This window comes from Brachionichthys hirsutus, chromosome 2 (genome assembly GCF_040956055.1).
Source record: "Brachionichthys hirsutus isolate HB-005 chromosome 2, CSIRO-AGI_Bhir_v1, whole genome shotgun sequence".
NCBI classification, from domain to species: Eukaryota; Metazoa; Chordata; class Actinopteri; order Lophiiformes; family Brachionichthyidae; genus Brachionichthys; species Brachionichthys hirsutus.
The window spans coordinates 16,702,875-16,714,649 of record NC_090898.1 but is presented as its reverse complement, the minus strand read 5'-3'; the positions used below and the strand labels follow the sequence as shown (position 1 = coordinate 16,714,649).

The following is an 11,775-nucleotide window of genomic DNA, read 5'->3' as shown; positions in this document are numbered from 1 at the left end:
TCTCTGGAGGGTCCCTTCTGTCCCGCTGCCTCTGGTCTCTGGAGGGTCCCTTCTGTCCCGCTGCCTCTGGTCTCTGGAGGGTCCCTCCTGTCCCGCTCCCTAGTCTCTCCGGTGCTCCCTCGCTCCAACTGAGCTTACAGGAGGCTCACAGTGGAGTTTTATCATCAGCTCTCCCCCCTGCTTCTCTTTCTCCCCCCTCTCCCTCTCCCTCTCCCTCCCCCTCTCCCTCTCCCTCTCCCTCGCCCTCTCCCTCTCCCTGTGTCTCTGCTTCTGTTTTATCTCATAGGTGGAGCGCTCCAGCTGAAGCGGCTCTTTGGCAGGCGTTGTGTGACGTTGTGTATTTGTCGTTCTGTCTTAGTTTCCGTCTGCTTTACCAAAGCCCCGTCTTTAAGACACTTAAGGCATTATTACCTTGTTAAATCTGTTTAGTCCTCCGGCACCGACACCGGAGCGACAGCCGGGGGCGCCGCGCTCTCAAATATCACACTTTCTGTTGCTCCTTCACAAAATGATTTATTATTTCAACTAGTGCAAATGGCAAGATTTGGTAAATAACATATGAGTTATGTTAAAATAGTTCTGATCTGAGTTTTTCTCCAATCCCATCTTCTGTCCTGCAGGAATTTAACCCTCAACCCTCTCATATTCTTATTAGGAAAAATAACATGTTAGCTCATGAATGCCTTCTAGAAAGTTCAGCCTCACAACACAACAACATTTGTTTCGACAGCTTTATATGACTGCTTATATTATTACATTTTAACACAGTGCCACCTAGCGGCGGTAGCCTGAAGTGCATCGAACCAACCAGTACCCTTCATATGTGGCTGCTTACTGGGACCGTCCCAGGTCCTGTGTCGGTGACGTCATCCCGAAAGCCCCGCAGCAGCCAGCAGTGTAAAGCTGGAGCAAGGGAAACAGCCGAACTGGAAGTTTGGTCATTTTCATGTTAAAATAAAAGTTATACATAAACAAGGTTGGGTTTTTCTTTTTTCAAGCAGATTAGGTCTGTCTTTTATCCTTTCGTTGTTCTATAATGGGGCAGCTTGATGCAGGATGTCACCGGGGTGGGGGGGCAGGCTGGCAGATTTAGATGCTACGAGATTTATCTGTCAGAAGTTTACAAAACTATCAGGGAATAAATAAATAAACGTGGATAAACCTCAGAAATTGACAAACTCCTTCTTGGCTCCATTCTTAAACAGATTTCGTCAAAATTCGGACAAGTTCTCGCGATATCTTGCAGAAAATGACACCAACATTCGTTCAGACGACTTTTATTTTGAAAGTTGCTCCCGGAAACCACACCTATGAATTTGACGGGTGACAGATTTTCACATTAAAGGTTGTCGGGCAGTCACAAACCAGTCGGGCTGCTACGAGTGAGCGGCGTCCGCCGGGAACCAGTGCGGGTTTTATTCGGTGGGCTTCGGGCGGTCTCTGCGGAGCTGCGGGGGCTGCGGGGGCTGCGGGGGGAGCCACGTCGACCGGAACAGGAGTCCCGACAGTTCGCCTGACCGGAAGCACCGCCGCGGGAGGAGGATCAGGAGCTCCGGCTAACGCTCGCCCAGCGGCCATCGTCGTTCCCGGTGCTTCGGACTCTGCGGTGCCGCTTCTGCTCGTCGTGTTCGACAGGTCGGTGGTTCTCACCTTGCTTTGTCCACCTTATGTTTACCTGAGTGACGTAACGCAGCGTTAGCCTGCGAGCGTTAGCCTGCGAGCGTTAGCCACCTAGCTAGTGGATAATACGGCAATGAGGCTAATTCCCGAGCTAACGGTCTCCTGAACGCAGTGACGTCGAACGAAGTGATTCCGCGCTGCAACATAATGAGCGGGTTCGTGTGAAAACTGATCTTTATTATCAGTGACGTCACGGTCCGGAAACTTCAGCTTCGTGGTCGGGGTTTTACCTTATTTGGGTTCAACACGGAAACGGTGATATTTACGGTAAACGATAAACTGACTATTCAGATGAAGTTATTCTGTAACTTCCGGTAGCGGGAGTTATAAAAAGGCTATTTATTGGTATTATTATTATTATTAAAATGGTTATATTCGGTGGCCGTGTTGTAATCCCGGAAAATCACACCTGACACCCAGGCGGAAATAAATCCGACGCCAGTGACGTCACGTAGTGACGTCTGAAAGTCGTTTCTTGCCAGCCCTGCTCCTCCAGCTGTGGTTTCGTTGTCTGCAGGCCAACATGGCGGCGAGGAGGTCACTCTGCAGACGCCTCCTGGCTGTGTCGGTGCTTTACGGCTTCGCGCTCCAAGCGATGGACGTCCACGGCCGTCCAGCCAACGCGTCGGCCCCGAAGGACAAGCCCAACAAGGACGAGAATGAGATTCTGCCCCCGGACCACCTGAATGGGGTGAAGATGGAGCTGGATGGCCACCTCAATAAGGACTTCCATCAGGAGGTGTTCCTGGGCCGAGACATGGAGGAGTTCGACGAGGACTCGGAGCCGAAGAGGAACAGGAAGAAGCTCGTTGAGATTTTCATCAAGTAAGACGCGTTAACGCGTTTGAATCAGGAGAGGCTGTCTAAGAGTCACAGACACGTAACACGCTAAGAGTCGCAAACGCGTAACTAACACGCTAAGAGTCGCAAACGCGTAACTGTAACACGCTAAGAGTCGCAAACGCGTAACTGTAACGCGCTGAGAGTCGCAGACGCGTAACACGCTAAGAGTCGCAAACGCGTAACTGTAACACGCTAAGAGTCGCAAACGCGTAACTGTAACACGCTAAGAGTCGCAAACGCGTAACTGTAACACGCTAAGAGTCGCAAACGCGTAACTGTAACACGCTAAGAGTCGCAAACGCGTAACTGTAACACGCTAAGAGTCGCAAACGCGTAACTGTAACACGCTAAGAGTCGCAAACGCGTAACTGTAACACGCTAAGAGTCGCAAACGCGTAACTGTAACGCGCTGAGAGTCGCAGACGCGTAACACGCTAAGAGTCGCAAACGCGTAACTGTAACACGCTAAGAGTCGCAGACGCGTAACTGTAACGCGCTAAGAGTCGCAGACGCGTAACTGTAACGCGCTAAGAGTCGCAGACGCGTAACTGTAACGCGCTAAGAGTCGCAGACGCGTAACTGTAACGCGCTAAGAGTCGCAGACGCGTAACTGTAACGCGCTAAGAGTCGCAGACGCGTAACACGCTAAGAGTCACAGACACGTAACACGCTAAGAGTCACAGACGCGTAACTGTAACGCGCTAAGAGTCGCAAACGCGTAACTGTAACGCGCTAAGAGTCGCAGACGCGTAACTAACGCGCTAAGAGTCGCAGACGCGTAACTGTAACGCGCTGAGAGTCGCAGACGCGTAACTGTAACGCGCTAAGAGTCGCAAACGCGTAACTGTAACGCGCTAAGAGTCGCAGACACGTAACTAACGCGCTAAGAGTCGCAGACGCGTAACTGTAACGCGCTGAGAGTCGCAGACGCGTAACACGCTAAGAGTCGCAAACGCGTAACTGTAACGCGCCGAGAGTCTGAATAGTTTCCTTCGCTGATTCAGACGACGTCCGTCGCAGTTTAATGGATGCTAACGCTAAAAGGGGGTGGAGCTAACGTCGAACCTCTTTGTTAAATTGTCCTCAGAGTCGATTACAACAAAGACAAGAGCGTCAGCGCCAAAGAGATGCAGCGCTGGATCATGGAGAAGACGGAGGAGCACTTCCAGGAGGCCACGGAGGAGAACAAGAACAGCTTCCACGCCGTGGACCCCGACAGCGACGGTCAGACCGCCGGCCGTGGGCCACGCCCCCGCCCTGAGCGCCGCCTGACGTCCTGTCGTGCTTCCTTCGTAGGTCACGTGACCTGGGACGAATACAGAGTGAAGTTCCTCGCCAGCAAAGGTTTCAGTGAACAGGAAGTGGCTGAGAAAATCAAGAACAATGAAGATCTGAAGCTGGACGAGGAAAGTAAGTAGAGGCGTGTTCAGGTGCGCCTCGGGCGTGGCGCCGCCGCCGCCGCTGACTGCCCTCCTGTCGCCGCCGCAGCTCAGGAGGTTCTGGAGAGCCTGAAGGACCGCTGGGTTCAGGCCGACAACAGCCCGACGGACCAGCGGCTGAACGAGCAGGAGTTCCTGTCCTTCCTGCACCCGGAGCACAGCCGGGGGATGCTGCAGTACATGGTCAAGGAGATCGTGCGTGACCTGGGTAGGCTCCGCCCCCCCCTCGGGGACGCCGTCTGGAACGCCAGCGCGTTGTTCTCATGACTCGAGGAGTCATGCTCTAGCTACGCAGCTAATTCAATGCTAACAGCGGCGTCGTCTCCATGGAAACCCTGAGGGACAGACAGATGGGGGCCCGTTGCTGTCCCACAGAGAGCGGTCCAGTCCATCAGAACCGGGCGTGGGGGTGACGCGTGTTTCTGCGAGTCGGACGGAGCCGATGGGGCGGGGCTCCGCTCGCCCGGTTGCCTCCGCTCGGCCCGGTTGGCTCCGCTCGGCCCGGTTGACCCGCCGTCTCCGGTTCTGTGTTTTGACTTCCAGATCAGGACCGCGATAAGAAGCTGTCGCTGTCGGAGTTCATCTCGCTGCCCGTGGGCACGGTGGAGAACCAGCAGGCCCAGGACATCGACGACGACTGGGTCCGGGACCGGAGGAAGGAGTTCCAGGAAGTGATCGACGCCAACGGCGACGGCATCGTGACCATGGAGGAGCTGGAGGTGAGCGGCGTCTGCAGGTTCTTCGGTTCCCCGCCGGCCAGCCGGCGCCACCGTCTCCCGTCTGCTCTGTCCCCCGTGTGGCGCAGGAGTACATGGACCCCATGAACGAGCACAACGCTCTGAACGAGGCCCGGCAGATGATCGCCGTCGCAGACGAGAACCAGAACGGCTCTCTGGAGCTGGGGGAGATCCTGAAGTACAGCGAGTACTTCACCGGCAGCAAGCTGATGGACTACGCCAGAAACGTTCACGAGGAGTTCTGAAGGCCGTCTGGTCTTCATCAGCGCCGGGGGCGGGCCTCCGTCCCGCCTCCAGCCCTGGACCGAGCGGTCTGCCCGCTCCGGCCCGTCGGACCTTTCATCCTGGACTTTCGGCACCGCAGCAGCTCTGAATTTATTTGGGTTTTATTGTGACGTGTGTTTGAGGGATTTGAACCCCGACTAGATCGTCTGCTCCCGATGCAGCGACGGAACGGAACCGAATGTAACGAGGTCGCCGTGAAAGGGGGTCGTGCACCAAATAGCATTAGTGATAGCATTAGTGGTAGCATTAGTGATAGCATTAGTGATAGCATTAGTGATAGCATTAGTGATAGCATTAGTGATAGCATTAGTGGTAGCATTAGTGATAGCATTAGTGATAGCATTAGTGCTAGCATTAGTGCTAGCATTAGTGATAGCATTAGTGATAGCATTAGTAATAGCATTAGTGGTAGCATTAGTGGTAGCATTAGTGGTAGCATTAGTGGTAGCATTAGTGGTAGCATTAGTGATAGCATTAGTGATAGTTCCACTCGCATCCATCACAGAACCTCGAGAACAGAACTTAGGAAAGAGTCCAGAGTAATATAAAGCAGATTAATATATGAGAACGAGACGTTTCCCACAGTAGACAGTGCGTGCGTGTGCGTGCGTGTGCGTGCGTGTGTGTGTGTGTGTGCGTGTGCGTGTGTGTGTGTGTGTGTGTGTGTGTGTGCCCCGATCTTTCGCTCCGAGCCGTAGAAGCGATTAACTCCTCGTCTTGGTGCTGACTCTCCTGATTGGACCGACACCATTTGGATCGGCTGCCTCTCTAAACCCCCCCGCGGGTCAGGCTGGTGATGAAGACCCGGGTTTGGTCTTCATCATGTTCACCAAAGCCGTGCTCCCGGTCGGGCTGGGACGGCTTCTTAAGATGTTTAACAAATATATCAATAAACAAATATTACTTCTGAATCGAGTAGCTGCTTGATTTTATTTGATTTAGAATCGTTGGGAACAAAATCAGCCAAGAAAACGGGCGGGAATGTTAGCATGCTAAAAGAAGCTAACGAGCATAAAGCAGGCTCTGACTGGTGAAACGTTTCATTGCTGTTTAATAAACTAAACTTTAGAAGGATAAGCTGGTTATAAATATAAATATAGAATGTCATCAGTGTGAGGCTTCTTATAATGTAATTATATTTAACACATTAATTATGCGTCGCCTTATGCATTTATTGTTCTTTTAGGTCCTCCTTAAACAAATATATATACCACTTGCATCTCTTAATATTTCTTTTCTATTACATTTACTAACATTTAATTTTTTTTAAATTAATTTTCGAACAGCTTAAAAGTGCAATTACCAGCACTCTAGGGTGTTAAATTTAAACACTTGCAAATCTTTGACTCTCAAAGACTTGTGAAAGGACAGGAAAAAGGAGACGCATCAAATTCAATTCAAACTTTATTACAGGTCCGGAAACAAAACGGGACAAAACATTAGATAAAACATTTTACAGTGCAGAAACACACTAGAGAATTAGCATCACCATATACACATAAACATACATATATATAATTGATGCACAGTCCAGTGTCTGGTGTCGTGGTTACAGTTGCACAAAGTATCCGCCAGGGGGCGACAACGGCACATGAAGGCGCGGACGTCACTATTTGAGCTCGTTTCACTGTCGCGCAACACCGCCACCTGCTGGATCACAGAAATCATTACAAGAAACGCAATGACAGACTCAACTGATTTAATGACCGAGTATCGAGACAATAATATTATTTAAAGTATTTGATATTGTATTATTTCATATCTTAATTAAAGTTCAGATATCTTTGATATCTTTATACAGTCAATAAATAATGTGAACTTGTAATAACAAATGACTGTAAGGTCATATAACACGTAAAAATAAAAGTGTTGTGACTATGAGGATGCTGATTTAGTTGTCTTTGAGGCAGGGGGGGAGGGTCCCTGAACGCCTCATTCTCAGGCTCAAGGACCTGAAGCGGTTCCCTGAACGCCTCATTCTGAGGCTCAAGGACCTGAAGCAGTTCCCTGAACGCCTCATTCTCAGGCTCAAGGACCTGAAGCAGTTCCCTGAACGCCTCATTCTGAGGCTCAAGGACCTGAAGCAGTTCCCTGAACGCCTCATTCTCAGGCTCAAGGACCTGAAGCAGTTCCCTGAACGCCTCATTCTCAGGCTCAAGGACCTGAAGCAGTTCCCTGAACGCCTCATTCTGAGGCTCAAGGACCTGAAGCAGTTCCCTGAACGCCTCATTCTCAGGCTCAAGGACCTGAAGCAGTTCCCTGAACGCCTCATTCTCAGGCTCAAGGACCTGAAGCGGTTCCCTGAACGCCTCATTCTGAGGCTCAAGGACCTGAAGCGGTTCCCTGAACGCCTCATTCTGAGCGATCAAGTGGAAACTGGGAGGAGCAGGAAATATAACACAAATGGCTGATTTCAGATCAAAATGGTCCCACTTGAAACATCGATTTTTTTTTCTGGCTTAAATGATCCGTGATTGTTTTTGTCGCGCGCGGCGATCCGCAGTGACCGCGACGCAGCCGCTGAAGCGGTCACGTGACGTTCTTCGCTGCCCCACCCATCACTGGCAGGTAAACGTCATTAACGATGATGATGACGTATTTGTGTCGAGACGAGACGGTGAGTCAAGATTATTCACACAAACGATGACGTATTATCTCCGCCGTGTATGTGTGCGCGCGCGCACGCATGTGGGTGTGTTTGAGTATTAAAACGTTTTTATTCATCGTACATGAAACAGTGGAAGGTGTTTCATTTCACACCTGCGTGTCCCGATCCGGGGTCAGGAAACAGGTTGGATCTAGAACCCGGACTAAAGGTCGCATCTGGTTCTGAGTCACATCCCGAAGGGTTCGCCACGTGATGAAGGGGGTCGTCAGCTTCCAGGAATCCAGCGTGACCTCCTCCTCCTCATCCTCCTCCTCCTCCTCCTCCTCCTCCTGCTCCTCCTGTTCGACCCGAACCCTCGGAGTTTCCCATGTTCTGGTTCCGCTCTCAGCCTGCGGATTGTACCGGGAGAACGAAGCGCACCTGACAGGTGGGGGCGTGCTCTGCTTCGTGATTGGCTGACAGGAGTTAAATGGGAGCGGTTAGGCTCCTCCCACTTCCCTGTCCGCTCTAAAACCGCAGCTGATCCGTGGAAGCAGCACCGAACCGGCGGCGGCGTGAAGCACGCAGGACGTCCGTCAGGTCCAGCGCAGGTAGGTGTCGTCACCATCGGGCGGTCCGGGTCGATCCGCGGTCCAGAACGGTTCCGATCGTCCCGGTCGGCCAGCGGTCCAGATCGGTTCCGATCCTCCCGGTCGGCCCGCGGTCCGGAACGGTTCCGGTCGGTCCGGTCGGCCCTCGGTCCAGAACCGTCCCGGTCGGTCCGCGGTCCAGATCGGTTCCGGCTGTGGGTTTTGCGTGCTGCTTTGTTTCTTATCTGGACCTCGTGACGCGGACCCTGATAGGAGACATGCTGAGTTTAAACGTCTCAACACAATTGATTTATTGATCAGACAAAGAACCGATTGGTCCCGGGTCCAACTTGGATCATTGATCAAGTTAAAGAATTTTCTTCTTTCTTTCTTCTTTTCTTCGCTGTAAAGGAAAGAACTTTACATTCAGAGAAGAGAAACCGGTTATCGGATCAGAACCTCGCGTAAACATTATTATTCTTTTACTACTTCTGGATCATTTCCTCAGAATTTAGAGAAATAATCTAAAGGAAAGTTTGTGACTCCACCAAAATCTGGATGGATCGAATAGCTGAGGGGAATTATTATTATTAAACAGAAACACCTAAACATGAAACGAAAGACTTTTTGTTTCGGCTTCCTTTCATTTCTTCAGATTCCGGATATTTTTTTGTTTCGAGCTGCTCGTTTATCCAACGAGATGATTCTGGAGAGCCTGAACCCGGATCACGTTTCCAGTCATAGATACGGGGGGGGGGGGGGGTCCCATGTCGTCTGATCGTCCCCCAGGGACCAGATGGTCAACGGGGGGCCGACCCGCTCCGTGCTGCAGCTAACCGGGCCGTCTGCAGTTCCTCTCGGACCCTCCAGGGGGTGAATCCAGTTTACGGCCAGCCGTTCGTTTGCTTCTGGCTCAACGTGCTCCTTTCTTCCTGTCCCCGCTCGGTGAAGATGTCCTCCGCCGCGCCCTTCAGCCGCCGCCAGTGGGCCTCCCAGTCCCTGAGGGTCACCGCCAGGGAGCTGTCCATCGTCTCCGCCCGGGGGAGACACAACGCCATCGCAGAGCGCTTCTCCAAGTACGTCTCTCTGCCTCTGGTGTCCCCCTGTGTCCCGCCGTGTCCCCCCGTGTCCCCCTCTGTATGCCGGATCAGGACTGAGGTCATAGATCTTTTTTAGGCTTCTCAGCTTTCCCTCTTCTCCTGTAAAAAGCAGCCATGGCCACCAGGGGGCGGTGCCGCCACAGCAAATCGATTACATGCTTAATTCTGGCGGTTTTACGCGGATGTCGTTCCTGCATTCAGGGACTGTAACCTAGCGGTGCATTCAGGGACTGCAATCTGGCGGTGCATTCAGGCGCACCTCCAAAACGGAGGAACTTGTAGGTGTTTTAGGCAACAATCGATTGAAACGTTAACCGATAAGCTTGATTCCGTCTGACCGGATTATTTACACGTTTAGTTTCAGCTTCATTGTTTGGAGATGAAGAGTAAAACTTTAGATGAACGGTCCGGATCTGGTCCAGGTGACGCGTCTGTCCATCTTCTGTCGGTTCCCATCTTCACCTCCTCCTCCTCCTCCTCCTCCTCAGGTACCAGATGGCAGCCGAGGAGGCCAACGCAGAGAAGAGGAAACCGGTTGGTACTACGTCTGGTGGTCGTGGGTTCGCTCCTTCGGGGTGGAGGAAAGGTTCCCGTCCTTCTCCTGCAGTCCAAATAACACCAAATTAAATGTGAACATTAAAGTAGATCTTCTTTTATTTAGCTGGTACATTATGTAATTTAATGGCTTTTATTAACCGAGGTTTGAAGATGGTTTCGTTTTCACGTGAGCGACCCCTGCTGGTTCTGGAACCTCCATGCGGCGCTTCGCTGAACAGCCACGCGGACGTGTTTAACGTGTAATCAGTTAAACTTTATTTAAACCGTCTTTATGATGAAATGTCAGAGCTCTGCTAAGCTAAGTTAGCTTTAAGGGCGAGAACTTTCTAATCAGTTTGGGGGTTTTCAAAATAAATGTCTATTTGTCTTATTTGAATGGCGTCTCCCCGTGAAGCTCGTTAAAAGTCTTCACCTGAGGCTAACGACTGGATTTTAATTGTAGGGGGGCGGGGTTTGTTCGGAACGTACCATTTTTTTAGTTCTCACCTTGATCCACATCGAATGGCATCTCCATGGCAGCAATGCAAGGCGAGCCCTGTTAGCGTTAGCCGTAACTGGATGTCCCCTCCCCGTTCCGGGTAGGCGTGGTCTCTGCTCGTTGGGTATCATTCTGAACAGAAGCTAATCAAAAGGTAACGACGTTCAATGCTTTGATTCTGCGTTACAGTAGATATTCATGGTCCCCTGGGGATGAGTCTCCAGGTGACGAAGTTCCTCTTCCTCTAAAGTGTGACCCGAATGTTCGGTTTTTAGTCGACTGAAAAAGCAGAAGAGGAAATTCAATAAATACGAGTTTAAAAAGCGAAAGAAAGGGACCGTAATTGTATGACAAATCTCCCTGAATATGAATATTAATGCATGGAAGTCGGCCACGCCCCTTCAGGAGACAGGAAGTGGGTGCGTTTTGGATGATGATCTTATTTCTCTGCGCTTTTACCCGGTAAACATCCTTCTCGGGACGCTTCCTCGGACGTTTCCGGGTTTAGTTTCTGAACTTTGGGATTTCCTCTCTCCCCCTCCCCCGCCGGCTCCTCCCCTCCCCCCGGAGGGGGCGGGCTGCTGGCTTGATGCTTCTCTGATCACATCTGGGACGGATTGTCGGGCTTCCAGTCGGACGCGGAGCGCCAGCGGGACCGCCGCTCTTCAGCCTCTCAGGTTTTCCACTCCTTCCTTCCTTCCTTCCTTCCTTCCTTCCTTCCTTCCTTCCGGCTCGGCCCGTTTCTGCTCCGGGTCTTTGGACGTGCACGCTCTTTGTCTTCCTTTGTCCACCTCGCTCAGCTGGGAGACTTTGTGTGTGGTCGGTTCTGTGTTTGATGTTTTCGGCTCGGCTCGGATGATCCGGGGGCGTCCGTCCGGCGAGCCTGCCTCGTCTTCCTCGTCTTCCTCACCGAAGCTCGGGACCAGTGATTCATGTCCGTCCTGCGCGGGACAGTTTGTCCTCGCCGCTGTCTTTGTGCCGGCGGGACGGACTGGAGTTTGGGTCGTGGGTTAATCGGAATGTTTCTGATTGATCCGGTGGACCCGACCGGATGCTCCATTTATAAACATCTGTATTGATCGCTCGTTCTGCTTGCAGGTATTGATCGTATTGGGTCGTTTTCTTGCTTCTCCCGGCAGGTTTCCGAAGCTCCTCCTTCCTCGCTGTGCAGTGGGAATCTCGTTCTGTTAAAGAAACGCTGGGAACGACAACATCCGTCCAGCCCCAGAACCCGAGCAGAACCCGGCCAATCACCTGGACCGATCCGAGGCGAGGACATGGAGGTTCAGTCTGAATCCGGCTCCGACTCCGGGAAGCCCGGCGTTCCGGAGTCACTCAACAGCCTCAAGAAGATGTTCGAGACGGGAGAGACCCGGTTTGACAAGGCAAGTCCGGACGGGTCCGACGCGGCGCCGGGTTTTCCTTCATCCCAGGCGGGACGTACCGGACTGGAGGTTTCAGTTGGAGGTCGGATCCCC

The 11,775-nt window shown here is 51.9% G+C and overlaps 2 protein-coding genes across 2 annotated transcripts in view; both read left to right on the top strand.

The window, feature by feature from the left end:
• Nucleotides 1-1,392: 1,392 nt before the first annotated feature.
• On the top strand, nucleotides 1,393-5,889 carry sdf4 (stromal cell derived factor 4). The gene is made up of 7 exons (XM_068747375.1): nucleotides 1,393-1,635; nucleotides 2,198-2,505; nucleotides 3,611-3,747; nucleotides 3,820-3,933; nucleotides 4,012-4,170; nucleotides 4,506-4,681; nucleotides 4,768-5,889. The coding sequence occupies exons 2-7, from the start codon at nucleotides 2,204-2,206 to the stop codon at nucleotides 4,942-4,944; spliced, it is 1,065 nt and encodes a 354-aa protein (XP_068603476.1). The 5' UTR covers nucleotides 1,393-1,635; nucleotides 2,198-2,203; the 3' UTR covers nucleotides 4,945-5,889.
• Nucleotides 5,890-8,458: 2,569 nt separating this feature from the next.
• lima1a (LIM domain and actin binding 1a) overlaps nucleotides 8,459-11,775 on the top strand; it is a 6,817-nt gene continuing 3,500 nt past the window's right edge. Inside the window, exons 1-3 of the mRNA XM_068743096.1 lie at nucleotides 8,459-9,237; nucleotides 9,750-9,795; nucleotides 11,437-11,682. Of these exons, the coding sequence (XP_068599197.1) occupies nucleotides 9,113-9,237; nucleotides 9,750-9,795; nucleotides 11,437-11,682 (417 nt within the window). The 5' untranslated portion in view covers nucleotides 8,459-9,112. The remainder of the gene's footprint in view (nucleotides 9,238-9,749; nucleotides 9,796-11,436; nucleotides 11,683-11,775) is intronic.

Coding starts and splice junctions, on each gene's coding strand:
- sdf4 (XM_068747375.1), top strand. CDS start 2,204: ATGGCGGCGAGGAGGTCACTCTGCAGACGCCTCCTGGCTGTGTCGGTG. Junction 3,748..3,819: donor CGTGGACCCCGACAGCGACG/GTCAGACCGCCG, acceptor CTTCCTTCGTAG/GTCACGTGACCTGGGACGAA. Junction 4,171..4,505: donor GGAGATCGTGCGTGACCTGG/GTAGGCTCCGCC, acceptor TTTGACTTCCAG/ATCAGGACCGCGATAAGAAG.